The sequence below is a fragment of the Coregonus lavaretus genome, assembly GCF_964263955.1.
Source record: "Coregonus lavaretus genome assembly, chromosome: 22".
NCBI classification, from domain to species: Eukaryota; Metazoa; Chordata; class Actinopteri; order Salmoniformes; family Salmonidae; genus Coregonus; species Coregonus lavaretus.
In genome coordinates this window covers 29,424,025-29,447,604 of record NC_140009.1, presented here as the reverse complement: position 1 = coordinate 29,447,604, position 23,580 = coordinate 29,424,025, and the positions used below count along the sequence as shown (strand labels likewise).

At 44.9% G+C, this 23,580-nt stretch overlaps 1 protein-coding gene across 1 annotated transcript in view; it reads left to right on the top strand.

The window, feature by feature from the left end:
• Positions 1 to 23,580, top strand: part of LOC311149919 (inactive dipeptidyl peptidase 10-like) — a gene marked incomplete at its 5' end in the record, with an annotated part of 41,413 nt that overhangs the window by 868 nt on the left and 16,965 nt on the right. Inside the window, 7 exons of the mRNA XM_084187148.1 lie at positions 3,447 to 3,530; positions 13,182 to 13,296; positions 14,028 to 14,123; positions 14,422 to 14,516; positions 15,230 to 15,301; positions 22,824 to 22,876; positions 23,493 to 23,574. Coding sequence (XP_084043274.1) covers positions 3,447 to 3,530; positions 13,182 to 13,296; positions 14,028 to 14,123; positions 14,422 to 14,516; positions 15,230 to 15,301; positions 22,824 to 22,876; positions 23,493 to 23,574 — 597 coding nt within the window. The remainder of the gene's footprint in view (positions 1 to 3,446; positions 3,531 to 13,181; positions 13,297 to 14,027; positions 14,124 to 14,421; positions 14,517 to 15,229; positions 15,302 to 22,823; positions 22,877 to 23,492; positions 23,575 to 23,580) is intronic.

The following is a 23,580-nucleotide window of genomic DNA, read 5'->3' as shown; positions in this document are numbered from 1 at the left end:
ATTTAGCTAGGCTAGCTAGCCAACATTGTTGGTGATGTAGCTATGATTCAAAAAACTACAGCTAGCCAACAGTTAACGTTAGCTAGCTAGCATGCTAACTGCTAACGTTAATAGAAGAACTAACGTTACATTTACATACCGTTTATTGAAGCCACCACTCTGAGTAATGAAATAAGGCAGGCAAAACCTTTTCACAATCAAATGTTTTGGCACTGGATGAGCAAGTGTGTTGTGTTATTCATTTGTTTGGGTCACCTCACGCTCAGCTCCTGGAAGTGTGTATTCAAGCAAAACAGGCGCGTTCCATTTCAAATTTACACACTAACCAATGATTATCAACTGACGTTCTTTACGCAACTGTACGTCAACGCGCACAGGGGCCAGCCGCCCCATAAAAAAGGGTGCCTCTTAGCTCTGATCCAGGATCAGACAGTCCTGTCAAAATCTAATTAAATTGTATTTGTCACATACACGTTTAGCAGATGTTATTGCGGGTGTAGCGAAATGCTTGTGTTACTAGCTCCAACAGTGTAGTATATCTAACAATTCACAACAATACACACAATACACACAACCTAAAAGTAAAATAATGGAATTAAGGAATATATAAATATTAGAAATATTAGGATGAGCAATGTCGGAGTGGCATAGACTAAAATACATTATAATAGAATACAGTATATACATATGAGATGAGTAAAGCAAAAATATGTAAACATTATTAGAGTGACTAGTGTTCCATTATTAAAGTGGCCAGTGTCCTCCACATAGAGCAGTTTTATAAGAAAAATCAGTTCATACTGAATACATTAATTCCCTCCAGTGGAATTTTTTTTTTTTGGGGGGGGCTTGCCTGTTTTGCATGTTATTTTTCCATTAATACTTGTCACATATCAGTTTGCAAACAATGTAAAAAATAAAAAGAGATATCATTGAGTTAATAAAGCTGCATACAAACATGGTGTTTCAGCCTAGCTCAGTGCTTTCTGTGGTGGTGGGGCAAACCAGCAGAAAATACGGAGCGTTGCGCCGTGATTGCCTTAGTGTTCTGTCATCGCCAAGTCTAAGGGTAGACTTAGAAAATTCAAGCCCCTTGGTTGCTGCCATAGAGTTACAGTAGAAGTGCCCTTCCAAGAAGGTTCAAGGTCATTGGCCATAGATATAATGACGTCAAATCACGTTATATGTACAGTAGCTTTGATTGGATTGATCATGTCAACATCTTACTTTCAAAATCTTAGCTAGCAGTCATCATCATGAATCAAGTCGACAATCTACTGGCAAATCCTTTTTAATCCTTGTCATTTGAAGAGAAATAATGAAGAGAAATTATAAATAAAACGTATCGGTGCTCATCAGCCATTGTACATAAACATTACACAACAAGTTGGAAATCGCAAATTCAACAATGAGTGGTTTGGAAGTAATCGCTGACAGTGGCTAACTGCAAGCATTGCAACTGGGAAGTTGGGAATAAACGAGCTCCAACTGGGAAAATACGTTTTGAACGGTCATCCAACTCGGAATTGTAAATCCGGCCTCATTCTCTTTCTTTGATGACAAAATTTGCCCACGAAGGACCACCCTGCCATCTTCCTGTTCAAGTGAGCACAGTACAACAAGGTGAATCCAAAAATGTATTGTATGCTGCTGCATAAATGATGTAATATGCCAGGGAGATATGTATGCTGTAACTAAGAAAGTAAACATAAGTGTATGTTGTGTAGTAAGATGTTAGTAGCCCATGTGCCTCACCCTAATAATTTGGTCTATTTACCCCTCTTAATTTTGCCTACTGTTATGACTTGGTGGTGCACATGTAGCCTATAACCTGTTATAGAGAAATGTAATAATTTAATATTGTAAGAGCTTTCATTGTCTGCTTATATGCCCTCTTTATTTATCCTTCGGTTCTGACTTGGTGTACAGGGAGAACACTAAGAACGGCCCATGTTCTGAATTCTGTCCCTTTACATTTAAAAAGTGCTAAACAAATAGTTATATTGACTACGTCTGTCCTAGCTCGCTCATTAATATCTTATTCGAAATTACGCTGGTTGTCTCCTTATGCCATAGTTTGTACATCTCAATTGTCATTAGAAACCGCATTTGTTTAAGCAAGTCAGCCATATCAGCTATGTTTTTTTATAAGGCAGTAAATGAGGCTGAATGAACTGTTTCGCTGCCAAACTAGGCTCCGCTGATAGCCAGGTGTAGCAGTGGTAAGCTGTTGGGACAGCTGTTGGGACAGCTTTATGTAGGCCCTAACAGTTTGTGGGCACCGTTTATCACCGTTATAGTGCAATTAATGTATTGTTTAGTGTTGTGTTGTGTTGTGGCTTTGCTGGCATGCATCCCACTTTTTTTTTGCCCCACCAAGATTTACATGCTAAAATCTCCACTGATCCCCTCTATATCGGCTCCCGAGTGGCGCAGCGGTCTAAGGCACTGCATCTCAGTGCTTGAGGCGTCACTACAGAATTCGATTCCAGGCTGTATCACAACCGGCCATGATTGGGAGTCCCATAGGGCGGCGCACAATTGGCCCAGCGTCGTCCGGGTTTGGCCGGTGTAGGCCGTCATTGTAAATAAGAATTTGTTCTTAACTGACTTGCCTAGTTAAATAACGGTACAATTAAAATAAACACAAAATATGCATTATTGTAAATTGGTGCAATTGATTCCCCCAATATTTGAATAATCAGGCGATGCCAGCACAAATCAGCTCAAAATGCAGCATGCAACAGTAGCCTAAATAAAATGGGGGAAAATATGAATGCACAGTTGGGAAAATCTAGAATAATCCATATTACGTTTTAATGGTGATTATTATTATGATAGTTATTAAGTGTTAGTATTAATTAACATACATTCGTATTTATTCTTCTTATTATATCATATTGATTATTGTGATGTTATATTTATTTTGTCATCATTATTAGGCTATTTGAATTCAGTAGCTGTTTAGTGCTGATGTGTTGCCCCAGTAAGACCAGCAGCCCAGCCTTCAGCCCCACAACTACTTACCCACTGGGCACAGACGTCAATTCAACGTCTATTCCACGTTGATTTAACATAATTTCATTGAAATGAGGTGGAAACAATGTTGATTCAACCAGTGTGTGCCCAGTGGGTATGACCATGAAACGTTGCTGAGACAGAGGTAATGACCCGTGTCTTGATTAATTTCTGAGCTAATCAGTGGTATGGATTGAAAAGCAATGAAGAATTGACAAATGACCATATACAGAACAACACACACACACACACACACACACACACACACACACATAAAATCTCCATCCCGCAGAGACAGAGGATAGAGAGAGAGAGAGAGAGAGAGAGAGAGAGAGAGAGAGAGAGAGAGAGAGAGAGAGAGAGAGAGATCAATGTTTTCACTTGGACAACTTGCGAACAACGCATGCTTGCAAACCAGGTGCTAAAAGGAGCACGTTTTAATTATAGGAAGACGCTTGTTGAAGACAGCAAAGATGATTGCCACTACTCAACAGAACATGACCACGGACCTGGTAAATGGCTTGCTGAATAGTTTAATTATTTTAACGTTGCTTCCACGATTTGTTTTTGTTGTAAAATATAATTGAGCTGTATCTGCGTAAATATTATTGATGCAGCTCTCTGATAAGCATGCATAAACATTGAAGTCGCAGAGGTTTGTGTTTGTGTGTTTGTGCGGGTGTGCGTGAATATGCGCATATGCGCTTGTAGGCTACTGTTGTAAATGCGCCTGTATGTATTTCTCTGTTGTGACCAGTCAGCATTTTTTTCATTTAAATCAACATGATTTGATTATCGATAAGTATCTATCTTTACGTTGTACTCTTTCATTCTTACTTTATATATCTAATTAATACAGCCATTTCTTGAACAAGCTTCTGTGTTCTGACTGCACTGACTGCGGTGGTCGTGCATTGTAGCCCCAGTAACATATCAGCATTCGTCTCTTCAACCACAAACTGATTTAATGTGGTGACTTTTTGTTCAACTGACTCAGTCAAATTTTGTAGATTTGAATACACCTCATGCATTCCCGTTGCTGTTATCACAATTGAAAAATGTCTCTTTGTTTTATGAATAGATCTGACATGCCTGTTCAGTTGTAGCATAATCTGTAGTGAAATCATGGCCAGATTACCAATGCCAAAGGGGCTGATCTTACTTTATTATATATTTATACAGCATGCTGATAGAGAGGGATCTGCAATCACATAGTGTGAATAAGCAGGTGATGGATGGACAATCCATTTTATTCTGTTGCCTAATTGTATAAAGTGTATAAGCAATCTACCCACTCAATTAAGTTGATGTCAAATCTGAATATCAAAATAGCCAATTATTTAACACCAGACTTAATTTTTTCCAGCATTTTACACTTCACACTTTTTTGCCACAGATTTGAATGTCATATTTCTTTGCCCCCTTGTAATGAATTATGCCCACTGCATACTCATTCAGCAGTTCTGTGAGCCTATCCAAACAGAGAAGTAAGAAGTTGCAACAGTGTTTTCATGTTATGTACAGTAGCTCTACTTACAGGCTGTCAATAGGTTGCAGAATTGCTGACACCAAGAAATGTCTTAGTGACTAAATGTGACTGTAGTTGGTTGCATCTTTGTGGACAGTTGCTGATCGCTGCAAACATTGTTTTTAAATGAATTCTCTGAGAATTACATTTCCCCTGGAGATGAGTTAGTTTGTTGCTATATGCTTTCCATATCCAGTACAGCAATACTTTACAGCCTTTCCAAATGATCTAATTAAGAATACACATCACCCATCACCTTCTCAGTAACAGCAACAATTCAACCATGGCAGCATTTCAGTTCAGAGCTGCACTAATGCATGGCTGACAAAACATGTGTCAGTGCTGTATTAGGTTGCATTGGTATTTTTTATAGTGTGCGAAATTGTAAATAACTGAAAATAGATTATATGTCTTTAATGTCTGAAGTGGCCAGTTGGGAATGTTTTACATATCCCCTCAATTTAGAATGAATCTCTTCAATTTTGTAGGTTAAACAAGGAAGCCACAAACACTAGTCAGCGTATCCGTATCCCTTATCGTTTCCCAGGCAAATGTCTCTCTGTGTTATGGCCCAGTCCCAATCAATGCCTTTTATTTTACACAGCCAAGCAATTCATGTAGCTACTGCACCTCAGTGCTTGGTTATGTCTCCACAGATTTCAAGCTTCTGTAGACTGATAGGGAGCTCTTATATGTGATGGGGTTGGTGAACCAGAAGAGTCTGTGCTTTAAAAGGCTGTATTTATCAGTCGTGTGTGCCTGTATCTGAAAGGACGTGTACATCTCTCTCATATCTCATGTACCTCTCCTCTCCCCCATGCTTTACAGTGGCATCACACCCCATTCTCCCCAAGGCATACACGACTATGAGGGGAGTGGGAAAGGTTAAGGAGGACTGGATGTGTGGCGGGGGCAGCAGTCATACAATACCCACCCAGAGCCCTTTTGTAAAGTCATTTGCTAATGCTTGGTGGGATGCATGAAAGGGAAAGGAAAATGCCTTGCAGCAGAGAAGGCTAAAGCTGTGGGTCTGTTCCATGTGACTGAGGCAAGTGCTACATTATGTGGCCCGCCAGAAAGCATATGATAGCAAAATGTGTAGAATTGCAGGAAATTAGCTATAAAACAGCGAATCTTTCTCTATGACCCACCAACATGTGTTGGGAATAATCTGTCCCCCCCTCTACTCACTGTACTGTATTGTACTGTATTCTACTGTGCTCTACTCACTGTACTGTACTGAACTGTACTGTGCTATCCAAACTATGATAGGTTCAGATTTGGTCAAGTCCAGTCCGTTTGTGGACGTTAACATGAAGGCCAGGGTGCAATGACCAAATTTCAACTCTCCCAGTAAGAGCTGGGAGAGTTGACATTAACTGGAGAGTGAGAGGCAGAGAGAGAGTGAGAGGGGAAGAGAGAGGGAGGGGTTTTCCAGATATCAGAAAGACAAAGAAAACAGTTCTGAGCTGAACATAACAGTGTGCCAGTGGAAGGGAGGGCAGTAGCAGGTGACCCAACTGTGGTTTGTGACTATTATGATTTCCCATTGTAGCCAATTCAGTTGCAATAATTTAGTTACTGATATTTTGGTAATTCTGTTACCAATTTCATTTAATAATTCATAAAGAAATTAATATCAGTGAAAAAACTATAACTAATTGGTAGGTCTACAATTAGTTGTTACTTCTGTGAACTTTCATTATCCTCCCTGTCACGACTTCCGCCGAAGCTGCCTCATCTCCTTGTTCGGGCAGGCTTCGGCGTTTGTCGTCACCGGCCTTCTAGCCACTGCCACTCCTCTTTTCATCATTCCATTTGTTTTGTCTTGTTTTCACACACACCTGGTACATATCCCCACATCAGTGTCTGTATAAGTATTCCCTCTGCTCCCCATGTCTTTGTGTGTTATTGTTTCCAGGTGGAGGTTTCGCTAGCTCAGTGGAGCATATTGTACTTCATCGCTGGGATATTCACCCGTGTGTTTTGTTTTTTCCTAGTGCGCCATTAAGTCGCACTGTAGTTGTTTTACGCATTGCTGCGAACCGCTGTATTGGCCGAATAAACCATTATTCTGTGATTTACACCTCCTGTGCCTGACTCCGTCCAAATCACCCACTACACACTCTCTTCATGAGAAAGTGAAATGTGAAAATATCTTAAAGATATGAGGGGTTTTGGTAATGGAATTACAAGGCACAAGGCACTATTTGTTAAACTTACAGAAGGTAAACAATTTCTCCAAAACGAAATATAAGCATCTTTACGTCAATATTATTGTGTTTTGATGTATTTCTTATACCTTTTAAGACTTTTCCTGGTAGATGTTTTCTAAGGCCCCTTTTCCATCTGTTTATCCAGAAACCAAAGCCTTTACTTATGCCTATTTTTGGAGGGATGGAAAATGGTTGAAAAATGAATCTATGCCTTAATTTCCCCAAAATATACATTCTTAGCTTCCATTTTACACCCAATTTGATATGCTAGTATGAACTTCACATGTTGGTGCTCATGGGTCCTTTTCAATGGAAATGCCCATATGTAGATGAGAGTCAGCACGTGTCAACAGTAGCTTCACTAGCGGTGTGATTCTGCTTCAGATGATTTATTGTGGTATTTCCACCGCCTGTTCCAAAGACAGACAGACAAGGAGTTAAGGAGATCCCCAGAGTCTAATTTATGAATTGTTAACAGCCCTATGGAATCTCTCACCAGCTAGCTCTGGTGCATTGGGAGCAAATTGAGTAATTCATTGTATTTTGTGTGGTTTCCCTTATTGTGTCTGTAGCCAATCAATACAATTAATTTGATTACAGTGTACATACAGCATGTGTTTAATTTAAAGAAGAGGCTGTTATCTGTACTCGTTAGTTGAGTTTCTCAGTGAAGAAGGGGTCAGGGTATAGGTCCAGGGATTCCACAAGGTGTCATATTTTGCGGGGAGGGACGCTCTCCAGTGGCCCGTCCATCTAAAAGTCCCCTTTACGGGCTGCTCTCCTTCTATGAATTGCTTCCCACTGGACCTTATTCAGCTGCACACTGTATCAATCATCTCATTTTGTTGAGGCGTTTTGTATCTTTGCCATGTTGGGAGTGGAGCTCTGTTACCTCTTACTGATGCAATGAACTCAGTGAGCACTGCAAATGTTTGTGGAGGTCTCTCACAAGGTGCTCTCCCCAAGAGATCCATGGTTGGTTGCCCATACAAATCTCAATTTTGCATAGCTATAGACTGCCTGTGTGTTGGTTTGACTGACAGCTTCATCAAAGCTTTATCATAGGCTCCTCTCAACTCTCTTTTGGATGGATGGCTCACTGAGGAGTGTATTACACATTATTGATTTTATTTTCATTTTATGATGATCTTTTCTGGGTCAGCAGAACGTGTGCGCTAACATCAAACTCCTAGAAGCAGGTTTCTCACTGACAGGACCTAATCCCTCATCTGTCCACCTCTTCTGGCAGCCAGTGCTGTGTTGGGGTCTCAATTCCTCAGATGTAGTGTCACCATCACTGAAACCCACCCAGACTGTGGTGGCTTTGTGTATCCACACTTGGGATTCTCTTCCTGTCTCCTGTCTCCTGTATCTGTGTCTCTTTTGCAACTTTGACAAAACTCCCTCTTCTCCCAGCCAGCATGCACAGTGTTCACCCTCTCTATCTTCTTACAACGGTGCATGCGACCTTAATTGGAAGTGTAGTCTAATTTCTGTTCTCTGGGGAGCGGTGGAATCTGATTTTAGCAGAGTGTTGTATGCAGTAATTAGGGAAGGACTTTGAAATCAAAACATTGTCTATGGTAGATTCATCAGAGCAAAGGAATTAGATGAACCATGTGTCTCTGCTAGGTTCTACACGTGTTTGTGTGTGTGTGTGCGTGTGTGTCTGCTTTAGATTAGATTCATTTTTTTGTCACATGCACAGGGTCGCAGATGTAATCGTAGGGTACAGTGACATTCTTATGCTCTGAGCTCCAAAAGTGCAGGTAAAAAGAACTGAAGGGAATGAGATAACAATAGTAATAATAATATATACACATTTACAACTGTAGCAATGATAAATGTCCATTTGGGGGGTGGGGACAGGGTAAATGTAGAATACCCATGGGGGAGCAGCAATGGGGGAGGGGTAGGAAGTCCAGGGGGCAAGAGGGGGACAGAGGTAGCAGTTAGCTGCCTAGTGGCTATTCAACAGCCTGATGGTCTGGGGGTAGAAGCTATTGGCCAGTCTGACAGTTTTTGCCATGATGCTCCTATACTGCCCGGAAGAAGCAAGGCAAGCACAGTAGATGAGGTTGGGAGGATCTTGCCTGCACATCAATTGGTTTGGTATCTCTCTGGACCGCGGTGGGGGTGAAACATAACTTTGTGGTTGTCCCTACTGGCCCAGCAGGATGATCTAATAAAGATAAGACATTGGCTGTGTGTCCATGTATGCTGATGATTCAACCCTATACGTGTCAGCAACCACAGCTAGTGAAATCACTGCAACCATAAACAAAGAGTTGCAGTCAGTTTTAGAATGGGGAGCCAGTAATAAACATTAATAAACTGGTCCTGAACATCTGTAAAACTAAGAGCATTTTATTTAGTACAAATCATTTCCTAAGTTCCAGACTTAGGAAATTATTTGAATCTGGCATTGAATGGTGTCGCTGTTGAACAAGTTGAGGAAAGTAAATTACTTGGTCTTACCTTAGATTGCAAACTGTCATGGTCAAAACATATTGATTTAAATGCTTGTAAAGATGGGGAGAGGTCTGTCCGTGTTAATGAGATGCTTGCTTTTTTGACAGCACACTCCACAAAGCAAGTCCTGCAGGCTCTAGCTTTATCTTATCTTGATTATTGTCCAGTCATATGGTCAAGTGCTGCAAAGAAAAACCTAGTTAAGCTGCAGCTGGCCCAGAACAGAGCAGCACATCTGTCACACCCTGGCTCTGGGGACTCTATATGTTGAGCCAGGGTGTGTAGTTTCTATGTGTTCTTGTTCTATGTCAGTATTCTATGTGTTCTATTTCTATGTTGGCCAGTGTGGTTCTCAATCAGAGGCAACGAGTGTCAGCTGTGGCTGGTTGTCTCTGATTGGGAACCACATTTAAACAGGCTGTTTTCCCACAGTAGTGGTGGGATCTTGTTCCGTTTGGTTTGTTCCGTGTTGGTTGTTTAACCTAGGACGTCACGTTGTTCGTTTATTGTTTTGTTCTTGTTATCACTAAAGATAATAAAGTATGTTCGCTCATCACGCTGCGCCTTGGTCTACTCCGTTCAACGATCGTGACAGAAGATCCCACCATACCAGGACCAAGCAGCGTGTCCAGGAGCAGGCAGCCTGGACATGGGAGGAAGCGCCGGGTAAGGAGCTGGAGAGGTTGGCGATGGCCCAGGTGGGCCAGTTGTGGTCCTGGGAGGACATGCTCGGGGGAAAAGGGCCATGGGCTAAGGTTAAGGCCCTGGCGAGAGAGGAGCAACGGCGTCAACAGTGTCGTCGTCGGACGGACGAGAGGCAACCCCAAAAAAATGTTAGGGGGGGGCACACGGCATGGGCGACTGGGCAGCAGGAGGCTGCCACAGGGCGAATCGGGAGATTAGGAGAGGAGGCCACCGGGTTTGGGGGGCCAGAAGGCAGGTTGGCGGAGCCTGGATGGAGAGCAGAGCCAACTCCCCGTACTCAGGCATGGCAGCATGAGACTGGGCAGGTTCCGGGGTATGCGGAGCTGCGTACTGTGCCACGAGTGGTCCGGCATAGTCCGGTATGTCCTGTGCGAGCACCCCGCACGTGTCGTGCGAAGGTGGGCATGCAGCCAGGACGGAGTGTGCCGGCTCAGCGCTCGTGGCCTCCAGTGCCTCTCCTCGGTCCCGGATATCCTGCGCCAGTGTCACATGCTGTTATGCCAGTACGGGTACACAGCCCTGTACGTCCTGTGCTGATGCCTCACACAGAGTGTGTGAAGGTAGGCATTCAGCCAGGACGGGTTGTGGCAGCTCTTCACTCCAGGCCTCCTATCCGTCTCCACAGCCCGGCCCGGCCTGTTCCTGCTCCTCGCACCAAGCCTACGGTGCGCGTCGCCAGCCCGGCCCGGCCTGTTCCTGCCACTCGCACCAAGCCTACGGTGCGCGTCGCCAGCCCGGCCCGGCCTGTTCCTGCCACTCGCACCAAGCCTACGGTGCGCGTCGCCAGCCCGGTACGGCCCGTTCCTGCTCCACGCACCAAGCCAGGGGTGCACATCGTCAGCCCGGTCCGGCCCGTTCCTGCTCCACGCACCAAGCCAGGGGTGCGCATCGTCAGCCCGGTCCGGCCCGTTGCTGCTCCACGCACCAAGCCAGGGGTGCGCGTCGTCAGTCCGGCACAACCCGTGCCTGGGTCACCGGTGCCTGGTCAGGTACCGGTCAGCTGCTCCACACCGGAGCTTAAGCAATCCGCTCCTACGATGTCCAGTCCAGCTCCAGCCAGCGGGGCCAGACCGGACCAGGGGCGCTACGGGGGGATTATTGGAGGGTGGTGGGCAAGCACGGAGCCGGAACCACCTCCGAGGAGGAATGCCCACCCAGCCCTCCCCTGTTTGGTTTATGTTAAGGCGCTGTCGCAGTCCGCGCCTTTGGGGGGGGTACTGTCACACCCTGGCTCTGGGGACTCTATATGTTGAGCCAGGGTGTGTAGTTTCTATGTGTTCTTGTTCTATGTCAGTATTCTATGTGTTCTATTTCTATGTTGGCCAGTGTGGTTCTCAATCAGAGGCAACGAGTTTCAGCTGTGGCTGGTTGTCTCTGATTGGGAACCACATTTAAACAGGCTGTTTTCCCACAGTAGTGGTGGGATCTTGTTCCGTTTGGTTTGTTCCGTGTTGGTTGTTTAACCTAGGACGTCACGTTGTTCGTTTATTGTTTTGTTCTTGTTATCACTAAAGATAATAAAGTATGTTCGCTCATCACGCTGCGCCTTGGTCTACTCCGTTCAACGATCGTGACAACATCTTGCTCTTCATTGTAATCAGAGGGCTAATATTAATACTATGCATGCCAGTCTCTCTTGGCTAAGACTTGAGGAAAGACTGATTACATCACTTCTTGTTTTTATAAGAAACATTAATGTGTTGGAAATTCCAAATTGTTTGCATAGTCAACTTACCCACAGCCCTGACACACACACTTACCCCACCAGACATGCCACCAGGGGTCTTTTCACAGTCCCCAGGTCCAGAACAAATTCAAGGTAATGTACAGAGCCATGATTGCATGGAACTCCCTTCCATCTCATATAGCGCAAGTGAAAAGCAAACCTGGTATAAAAAAACAAATAAAGCAACACCTCACGGCACAAAGCCTCTCCCCCATGTGACCTACTTGTTGTGTGTATGTACTGACATGTACTGTATGTGTAACTGATAGATGCACACAGACTACATGTTAATGTTTTTTCGTTATGTGTCAGACCCCAGTAAGACTAGCTGTCGCCATTGGCATCGGCTAATGGGTATCCTAATAAAATTAAATCTATGCTGGCAACCAGTCAAGATATAGGAGTTGTCTCCTCGTTGCCTCCCCATGGGGAGACATTTCACACAAGTTTTGAGTATGCGGACAGGTTCTGAGTATGTTTGACCAAGATTGGGGATTGAGAAATTAGTGTGTGTGTGTGAGTGCAACAGTGGCTGTATAGTGGCGGTTCAGAGACGGGGCTGGATGGAGGATCAGCAATCTGTCAACCAGCGATCCGCATGGCTGTTTCCAGGCCCCATCAAGGCCTGGAGGAAGGTGATGGTGATGGGAGACAGCAGCCCGGCCGTGGCTCTGTGGCTCCGAGGACAAGGCCAGGCTACAGAGGCAAGCGGCCATAATGAAGGCTGAGCTTTATGGCTGCTCTGTGATTGAGCTCTCACACATCATTGAGCATGGGGCTCCAGCGTCCTGTCAAAGACAGCCAGACACTCTGAGGGATCACAGAGCAGCTCATCTGCCATTGTCTTTAATTGTGACTGATACTGTGGCTCCCTCTTTCCATCAGAGCTCTGAGGAGCATCTGAGGAGAATATACAGACATAATATTCATACGGCAGCTGTTTCTTGTACTGTAATGCCCCATCTTATTTATGTTTTGCCTTGTGTTCTTAAACTTTGTGTTCAACTCCCGTCAAGTCTGTTTGATTTATCATGTTGCTCCACAGACTTCTATGCAGATGTTTCCAACAAATGCTTTTCTTGCAGAATGTCTTCTGGTCTTCTAGTTTTCATGGAAAGTGCGCCTCTCCCCCTCCCAACCCCTACCATATGCCCCATTAAAGCTGTAACAGGTGAAATGAGGCGACAGTAGCGAGAAATTATACCATGACAGAAAATAGTAGTCTGCAATTAATTTCAAGGTTTTCACAGGCAAACTCTTTAGCTCTGCTTTAAGGAGAATCACTCTAAATCACACAGATTGCTGTCATAGTGAGAGGCTGTGAGTAGCTATTATTCCCCCAGAGTCTCAATGTAGCCTGAAACCACCGATCCGCCTGTCTGAGAGAGAAACCCCCACTGTGAGGCTGTGGAAATGAAGCAGCACTAATGTTCTCTCCCTCAGCTGTGTGTGTGGACACAACGTTCATCACTGTGTATGTGCGTGTGTGTGTATGTGTGTGTGTTTCTCTTGGCAGGACATGCATGGTTCGACTGGTCCACCACGGAATTGGAAGGGCATTGCGATCGCCATGGTGGTGATTGTGGGTGTTCTTTCACTGGTCATCCTCTCAGTCATCATGCTCACACCTGGTAAGAAGAAACACGGAGAGAGAGAGGGAAGAGAAGGAATGGGGAGGGAAAGAAAGGTGTAGAGGTAAAAAAGAAAGAGAGAAAATGAACGCAGGAGGGTTAGAGGAAGGGAATAAAGGCAAGGGATGGAGTGAAGGGGGAGAGTGGAAGAATAGAGGAAGTAAGCGAGAGGGAGGGAGAGAGAGAGAAGGAGAGAGGATGCAGTGGGAGGAGGAGTGGGAACGGATACACAAGACTTTCCATCAGACAAACATATTAACAATAACATTACCAATAGGACAAAACAAACCAACACTGACAAATACAAAGTTCCCCTACATTGAAAAGATACTCAGACAAAAGCGGAGACTCCAGTGCTATGCTAAGAACAGGCTGAGCCCCAGCAACAGCTGTGCCTTGGCTCTGTGTGAATAGAGCAAGCTTCATGTTCATTCCTGGGTGGAAATGGTGTACACAAACAGAGTGTTTATACCTATTTGCTTTCTCCCACTTTCCCATTCCTTCTCTCTCTCTCTCTCTCTCTCTCTCTCTCAATTCAATTCAAAGGGCTTTATTGCCATGGGAAACATATGTTTACATTGCCAAAGCAAGTGAAATAGATAATAAACAAAAGTGAAATAAATCAACAGTAAATATTACACTCACACAAGTTAAAGATTTCACTGTCATATTATGTCTCTCTCTCTCTCTCTCTCTCTCTCTCTCTCTCTCTCTCTCTCTCTCTCTGGAAGATGAGTCTCACTTGTTACTGCAATCCCATCTCACCATGGAGGATCTAGTGAGCGAGAAGTATACAATTCACAACCCCTGTGTGACCTGGTTGAATGGTAAGAGCTTCTAGCTCTAGCTGAGCTAACCCAGATTAGCCTGCTGCCTCTGTTTGATATCTGATAGTATAGCTGGTTCATGTCAGTATCAGGAGATTTAGTGAGGTATTACTGAGTCCATGTCAAACGTAAGAACAAATAACCGACAGTTATGTACCGGATAAACCTTGATACCCCGAAGGAGGGGAACAAGATACAACATGTATGGGGAAGCCTATGCAAACTTCCATTCATGTGGTAATCGAGTGAACCAACTGAAAGGTTCACATTTCCCTTGGACCTGTGTTGTCTCTTCCAGAGAATGAGGTTGCTCTCAGAACCAGAGAGGGTCACGTCCTGTCTTACAACCTCCACTCCAACCTCACAGCTACACTGCTGGACAACAGCTCCCTGGTGAGTAACGGCCCCGTAACGGCCCCGGGGCCCCACAGGAGAGGAGACTCATTCCATTATTGATTGGCTCATTTACAGAGACAGCCAAACAAATGGACCGTTCAATAGAGACTGAGAGGGCCTCCCAGATGGAGAGAGAATATAGAATGACTGTTAAAACTTTTGTAGTTTTAGAAAAAATTGAGAGCAGTAGTAACTTTCACTGGAATATAGCTATGCAGAGGAGGTGACAGTTTAAGCTTTTTGGGGTCTATTTGGTTCCATCACTGTTCAACTGAAGCCCTCAACATATGGCTTCAAAGAGATTTTTCTAGCAATGGCCTAATTTTGAAGAGTGCCTGGTTTGGCAAAGCGACACTGGAAAACGTATCTGGGTCATTGCCTAGGAGCTAAGCGGGGTTCTGTTGTCAAGATGGGAAGATGTCTCCTCTGGCTCTCACCAGTTTATCATCTCTGTTGCTATATCAATCCCACACTGTAGCTGTTAGCCTACAACATTATTTAGCATTTGGTGGATGATATAGGCAGGGATACTGTACCTAGGGCCATGGCTTTCCAAGTGCCATCCCTGACTTTATCCATATAAGCCCCTAGGCGATGTTGTTCTTGAAGGTTAAGGCTCTTATGAGATCTAAGTAATTTGCTGACATGTGTCTCTTGTAATGTTAGGAGATAAGCATGTTGTTGATATGTTGTTCATTCCATGTTTTCAGGACCTGACTACCACAAAGTTCCATGTGTCTGCAGACAAGAGGTTTGTCCTGTTGGCATACAACATTCAGCCGGTGAGTGATGCTTGTTCTGACCAAGTAACATGCTCATAGCTTGCTCTTTCCATCTTCTTTACTGTGTCAATCATTCTGATCAATTATCATACTCACAGCCATAGCAATCCCCAATGACACCAAAGATGACTTGAATGCAATGTGGTTTCCTACTCACTCACACACCGTTTTGCACAGCAGCGCCACAAACTTATTCCAGACCATCATAGAAAATCAGTTGAGTCAAATCTGTTTCTGTTTGCGACTAACGACAGGTCTATTTCCACACTGCATTGTGGCTGTAGTACAACAATGCCATGCATTCTAATCCAGCCTTTACAGTCAGTGGAATGAACGAGGGGGAGGAAAGTCCCTTATGAAACAGTTAGAGAGACACAGAAAGAGAGCGTGAGAGAGAGCGTGAGAGAGAGAGCGTGAGAGAGAGAGAGAGAGAGAGAGAGAGAGAGAGAGAGAGAGAGAGAGAGAGAGAGAGAGAGAGAGAGAGAGAGAGAGAGAGAGAGAGAGAGAGAGAGAGAGAGAGAGAGAGAGAGAGAGAGAGAGAGAGAGAGAGAGAGAGAAAACTAGTGATGCTACTACAGTACTGCAGCAGTCTGCATGCTATTCAGACACAGCCAATAGTCACATCACTGGCAAAATGTATGGGGTATATTCAGACTGGGTGATTATGGGGGAAGGGGTGTAGAAGGATGGAGGGAATTGGATGGCTGAGAGAGATGGATCAGTTTGATGTAGATAGCAGTGTGTGGGGAGGGGGAGGCAGAGATGTGATGAGGGAGATGGGGTGGTAAAGTTGGAGCTGCATGCAGTAATGAAATCGCCCTGCTGGTTTGGTGGGGAATGTTAATGAGGAGCTTATACGAGAGTCTAATGTATAATGCACAATTGCAGGTGGTTCGAGGCAAACCCCAGCATAACAAACAACTCTAATAACACATGTATTTTCCCATCTCTCTTTCCCTTGTAATAGCTTTCCCTGTTTCCCCCGCTGACCCTCTCCTTCTGTAAATAACCGCTCGCTTAATAAATAGCTTCCTGTGTCCCCAAAGGAGGGAGCAAGAGGTGTAATATACGGGTAATGGGGGGGGGGGGGGGGGTGCCTTCAGCACAATTTTCACCTTATTAAAGAGCCCAGAACAGATATGTGAATAGGATCTGCTCTCTCTCTCCCTCTCTCCCTCTCTCTCTCTCTCTCTCTCTCTCTCTCTCTCTCTCTCTCTCTCTCTCTCCCTCCCTCTCCCTCCTCCTTTCTCTCTGCTCTAGGATCTGCTCTCCTAATTTTTCTCATTTAGTAGTTGATGATCATATACCTTTGTAGGGCGGCCCAGCTCCCGAAGTGACTCTTTACACTGTATGCAAGGATTTCCTTTGTGTTGTCTTAGGAATTCAGCCTTCTTTGTGTTGCTCTCCAACCCTCTCTTGTGTCACCTTTAAGAAGCAGATGTTCTATTGTCTTTACGTCCTGTAGGTCTGATATCTGATTGGAGGTTCACTTTACAGTAATACTATTGGTCAACCACTCAGATTTTGAATCCGAACAACTCAGATGTTATAAAGCGGTCTCAGATTCATTGTTTTTGTCTTCTTTGTTCCTGACCAGCACTGGTGAGATACTCTCTCCGCCCCATGGACTCTTGAGGCATGGCCTTTCAGGCTATGACTTCCCTCTCTCCCTCTTTGAGCATGCTTAGAATAATGCCTTGTAATGCTTTGTAACTTAAGCATTATGCCTTGTATAATGTTATCATTCATTTTACAAAAGTATTAAATAATACTTTTTGCGTTCGCTTCTCGTTACCATTTCTTGATCTTAGTCAGCTAAACGCATAATATTTGATTGCACATGGTTTTACTCTAATATTAAATGGAGTAAGATCAGTCTTTCCCTCTCGTTTGCTCTCTTTCTGCTTTGCCTGTCTCTCACTCCCTCACTCTTTCTATATATCTCTACCTCACTTTTTTTTCTCTCTATCTCTGGGGGTTTTCTGCTGACAATAGCCTTTTGCCGCAAGCACCGGCTTTCTTATTGGGGAGAGGAGCGGTGTGCTGCTGAGAATGGCAGAGTGAGACAGAGAGGCAGAGTGAGACAGAGAGGTAGAGGGAGAGATGCAATAGCAATAGGGGGAGAACAAATATCTGATACACACCATTTGCCTTTAGATCACCCTGTCCAATCGAAATCAATCAGAAGGGGTGTAAAAGAATGAGTGGGATGCATGCTTAGAGGAGAGGGCTGCACTGGTGGGAAATGGATGAGTGGGCTGTATGGTAAGTTGAAAGGCTTATCCCCTGGATTTCATATTAGCTGTGAGGCTTTGGGGAGGTTTGTGCCTAGTGGGCGAAGATAAATGGATTTTGGGGGGGGGATAGTTAGATGTAGGGGTGGCGGGGGGAGGCGGGGGGAGGGGGGGGGGCATATGGGAGAGAAGGAATTCACACCTCCTTTGTAGCAGAGGTTTCAATCTCTCCTCAAAATCCCCAATAGTCTGATAAGTGTGTGTGTTTGCGTGCGTGGGTGCGTGCGTGTGTGTGTGTGTGTGTGCGTCAGTGCTTGTGAGAGTTGTTCCGTTTGTTTGACACAAAAAGAGGGGAAGGAGAAGATGGATGGAGATAGAGTGGAAAAGATGAGGAAATGCAGCCAGAGCCAGACAGGTGGAAACTGCCAAGACTGTGCCATTTAGAAAGAAACAAATCACAAATGGAGAGTTGGGTCTGCTCTGCAGTTACAGACAATGAGGTGCTTGAATCAAAGACAGCATATTGAGGCACTACCAGAGAGAAATGCAGGTTTAGCACTAACAATGGGCTGGGGGAAGAAATCTAGTATCCTTATATTGTGTGTACTGGGTCGTTCCACGAAATGAGTCCCTTTTGCTTCCCTTTGATGTTTAAAGTAGAAATTGTGCACCAATATTGCATTTTAAAAGCCTGTTATATTAAATGAATTCCCCTTTTAATATAGACCACATGGAGAATTCAATAAATCTTTTTTTATGAATGCAGCATTTTGACATGACCCTCTGTGAACCCTCTGTGACTTCTAGGAAGATTTTAACCCACTTAACCCCAAGATTTCTCCAAGTTTTCACCATCATTGTAAAGCCCTATTATTCTGTTGTTTTAAGAAAGTCATTTCTGAAGATTATTATTTATTTAATGTGATAAGTGATTCACTTACGTCTATCTGTCACGATCGTCGTAAGAGACGGACCAAGGCGCAGCGTGATATGCGTACATCTTTTAATGAGTACTTTAAACAATTAACAAAACAATACGTGAAGTCCTAAGGTTAACAAAACACAAACCTCTCCGGAACAAGATCCCACAAATGACAAGTGCAAAACATGCTGCCTAAGTATGGTTCCCAATCAGAGACAACAAGCCACAGCTGCCTCTGATTGGGAACCACCCCGGCCAACATAGAAACACATGAACTAGAACATGAACATAGAACACTAAACATAGAAACTAACACCCTGGCTCAACATATAATAGTCCCCAGAGCCAGGGCGTGACAGTACCCCCCCCCCCCCCCCCCCCCCCAAAGGCGCGGACTGCGACCACCAAACACCACAGGGGAGGGGCCGGGTGGGCATTCCGCCTCGGAGGCGGATCCGGCTCCGGGCGTGACCACCCCTCTCTCTCTCGCCCTCGTGGTCTGGCCCTGCTGACCGGAGCTGGACTGAACACCGGTGGAGCGGATTGATCTGGCTCCGGCGTGGAGCAGCTGACCGGTGCCGGACCAGGCACTGGTGGAACAGGCACGGACCGTCCCTGACTGACGACGCGCACCACTGGCTTGGTGCGGGGAGCGGGAACGGGCCGGACCGGGCTGACGACGCGCACCACTGGCTTGGTGCGGGGAGCAGGAACGGGCCGGACCGGGCTGACGACGCGCACCACTGGCTTGGTGCGGGGAGCAGGAACGGGCCGGACCGGGCTGACGACGCGCACCACTGGCTTGGTGCGGGGAGCAGGAACGGGCCGGACCGGGCTGACGACGCGCACCACTGGCTTGGTGCGGGGAGCAGGAACGGGCCGGACCGGGCTGACGACGCGCACCACTGGCTTGGTGCGGGGAGCAGGAACGGGCCGGGCCGGGCTGGCGACGCGCACCACAGGCTTGGTGCGGGGAGCAGTACCTCTCGCTGTGCCTCTACACTCTCCTTCCCCCTCATGACCAATAGCCCCTGTAACCTGGTGGCCTCCTCTCGTAGTCCACAAACTCGCCCTGTAGCTGCCTCCAGCAGCCCCGTCGTCCATGCCGTGTGCCCCCCCAACATTTTTTATTGGGGTTGCCTCTCGCCTGTCCGACGACGGCACGGTTGGCGCCGTACCTCCTCTCTCGCCAGGGCTTTAACTTTTGCACATGGCCCTTTGCCCACGAACATGTCCTCCCAAGACCACCATTCGCCCACCTGGGACATCGCCAACTTCTCCAGTTCCTTTCCCGGTGTTTGCTCCTGAACACGCTGCTTGGTCCTTCTTTGGTGGGATCTTCTGTCATGATCGTCATAAGAGACGGACCAAGGCGCAGCGTGATATGCGTACATCTTTTAATGAGTACTTTACAAATATACAAAACAACAAAATGATACATGAAGTCCTAAGGTTAACAAAACACAAACCTCTCCGGAACAAGATCCCACAAATGACAAGTGCAAAACAGGCTGCCTAAGTATGGTTCCCAATCAGAGACAACAAGCCACATTTGCCTCTGATTGGGAACCACCCCGGCCAACATAGAAACACATGAACTAGAACATGAACATAGAACACTAAACATAGAAACTAACACCCTGGCTCAACATATAATAGTCCCCAGAGCCAGGGCGTGACACTATCCCTCATTTAAATCCTGTTATGTGAACTGAATTCTCATTTTAATATGGTGAAACTATTCCTTCAACAACAAAAAACATCTAAAGAAACATTGAACATCTAATAGTCAAATCATATTGTAAAAGCAGGTGAGCTAGTTCTGCTCTTTTTGGTCATTTTCATTTTTGTGGTGGAAAACTGAGTGGGTCGAGCATAACACGTCAACCCTGTTACCAATAGATAGACAGGCTAGAAATGTTTTAACAATCATATTTTGGGGTGAAGCTTGCATTCAATGTTCACACCCTGTTGCACACAACAAGCTTCCATTCCCCATCACAAGGGGATTTATGGTTGATCTAAGATGAAATTCTCTACCCTGTAATGGTCAACCCTGTTATGGTCAACCCTGTTACTTTATTTGGCACTTAATAGGCACTTACTATACTATAGTATTTTTTTTGTCCCACGGTAATGCCAGCACGTTTTGGAATTCTAACCCCATTTAAACATTGTGCGTTTGAGCAACAGACCGCTGGGTTGCATTGGATTCGTCTATATCTGCTGCATCCGCTGATACATTGCGCTACACCCGCAATAACATCTGCTAAATACGTGTATTTAACATGTTATTTTATTTGATTAGTTGGTGTGATTAACGGGTGCTGAGATAGAGCGCTGTTTATGAGACAAGGGCAGATCCCGAAAACGGGTTTTCTCACAAAAATGTCTGTAAAGTGAGAACAGTTTGAGCTACAAACTATTATGACCTATCTATGAAAAGCTGCGACTCTCACGAACATGCACATATTTTGCTCTATGACGATCCAAAGCAACACAAGAGTCGTTAGAAGGTAAAGTGCTTCTTCTACATAGAAAATCATAGGAAATCGCTGTACATAGTGTCTATAATACTGTAATAAGCTCACATAGTTGCTGTCACAAACTCCAAACTCCACACAGTTGACACTGACTAGTTGGATATTAATTTCCCACTGAGCAAACATTGTTCTACTTACAGCATTCATATAAATTCATTTTCTATCAGGTTTTTGCTTGTCAGACATTTATCAATAAAACGTTTGCATGCACTGTTTATGTCAAATTGTTTTGTGTTCTACTTGCAGCCCTGGTTGTCCTGAAAACACTTCAGTGTGAGGCTAAATATGAGGGCAGAGCAAACTTGTTTTGCTGTGGGATGCCTGGTTCCCATGGAGTTAAAAGGGGGGAAATGTGTTTTTCATGGCTGCACATGTGCTCTCCATGACAAAATGTTAAAATTAGGTAAAATTGAACTTTTTTAAAATCAAGTTACACTTCTCAAAAGGCACCTAATTTGTGGAACGACCCTACTGCACCGCAACAACACCTACCAATATCTCGCCTCATACACGGACTGTTGTAATCTTATTACTGTCCCATTGTCGCCAGGTCCCACGTGAGCACACACACACTGGTCTGGTCTGTTTACAGTGTTGCTCCTCCATTTGGGGTAAAGTCATGGGGAGGAAGCAGAACAATCTGGTGGAACACTGGGGAAAGATTTATGACTTAAGTACTTAGCGGCCACATTAGAATTAATTCCCTTTCTCTTAGACACGCATACAAGGGTGAGCACAGATACATGCACGCATGCACGCACGCACACACACACCCACGAACACACACAGAAACTGTAACACACACGCATGCATGCTACGCACGCTCTCAGACATGCACACATACACATAGTTATGCGCACACACACACACACACACACACACACACACACACACACACACACACACACACACACACACACACACACACACACACACACACACACATACTGAGACTCGTTACTCTGCCACCACACTGCTCACTCTGTGACCTGTTAAATAGCCGTGAACTCCTCTGGCTCAGACCCTCATCCTTTACCCTGGTGCCTCAGTTTTCTTCAGATCTAACTGTTTTCTGTTGTTATTGTGTTTTGTTTTGGGTGCAGTGCCCTTTTCCTCAGAAGCAATGTCCCGCTGGTAAGAAAGTGACCTTTCTCTCTCAGGGTGACATTTTCTGGTGTGAAACATAGCCCTTCTTTTTATAGTCCTGCTCCTTTGCCTCTCTGTATTTCTCAGTTTAGAGGACTAACAACATGGGAAGAAATCCAATTGTACTGTTAAGTATGCTATTGGAAACTTGACATTCAATTACATTAGGGACACGCTTTCCAAAGCTTTTCCTTTGGCTTCTTTAAGAAGCTAGTGGGCAAACAAAACACTTCAAGTCTTTGTTTTAGAAATGGAGTGTCCTCTTCAACATGCCTAGCTGATCACTGGTCAGGATGAGTTGCCACTCTGGATCTTTTTCAATCTGAGGGATATTGGCTGTAATTATGTTACTTACGGAGTATGTCTTTCTCTAACCCCTCTCTCTCAAATCCACACATGACATCATTCCTCTAATGTCTCCTATTCTCTGTTAGGAGAGACTGGGTTATCATTGTTTGAGCTGTTTGATTGGATAATTGGAATTTATGTTTACGACAATGCAATGTGATTGATTGAATTGCTGGCTGTTCATTTGCTTAATTGGATTGTCCTATGGTCTAATTGTAGTGCGTGTGTCTGTGCGTGCGTACGTGTGTGTGTGTGTGTATGTTTGAGATTGAGTGTGTTCTTGAGTAACTCTGGACCACTGTGCCCATCATGTCCTCTACCTCCTACAGGTGTTCTCTCAGTCCTTTACAGCATCCTATGCCATCTACAATGTAGCTAATGGGTAGGTACTGTAGATCCATGAATGCTAATGCATGGGCTGCACTGGGCATGTACATTGCCAACGCAAGCGGGCCCTGGCCTCGACTGACCAAGCACCTCCAAGTGTGTCTCTTTTCATCTGAACGTTATCTGTTATGTCAGACATATTCATTACTCTTAACATTGTCCTCTCTGACTATAGTTAACTATCAGAGTAAGTTGGGAAATTGACAGCCAGAGATTCCTACTACCTGCTGGCCCACCAGTAAAGAAGAGCTCCCCTGTATCTTTGGATGAAAGCCTGGGCTTTGTGAGGAGCATCAATGCCTCTCAGAGAAATTCAGAAGGATCTGCTCGTCTTACAAAAAATGAAATGTCTGGTTTTGTCTTGTAGCAAGATGCCTGCCTGTGTTTAGGAGGAACATAGTGTTGTTCCAATGCATTAAGAGGTACTGATCCATTGCATGAACCGACCTCAATCTCTGTATGGTTTTGCATTTGCATCTTGTATTTTTACGATATCTCTCAAGTGCTTATGAACAGGTATGGACGGATCTACTTTCTACTCCGTTAACCACTAGTGGCTTTAGAGAGGCCATTTGTTCCTAATGGAGGGATTCTGTCTGTGTTTGTCTCAGGGATCTGCTGGAGCTGAACTCTCCAGCGGGGGAGAAGGCAGTGATACAGTACGCAGCCTGGGGACCACAGGGGAACCAGCTGGTAAAA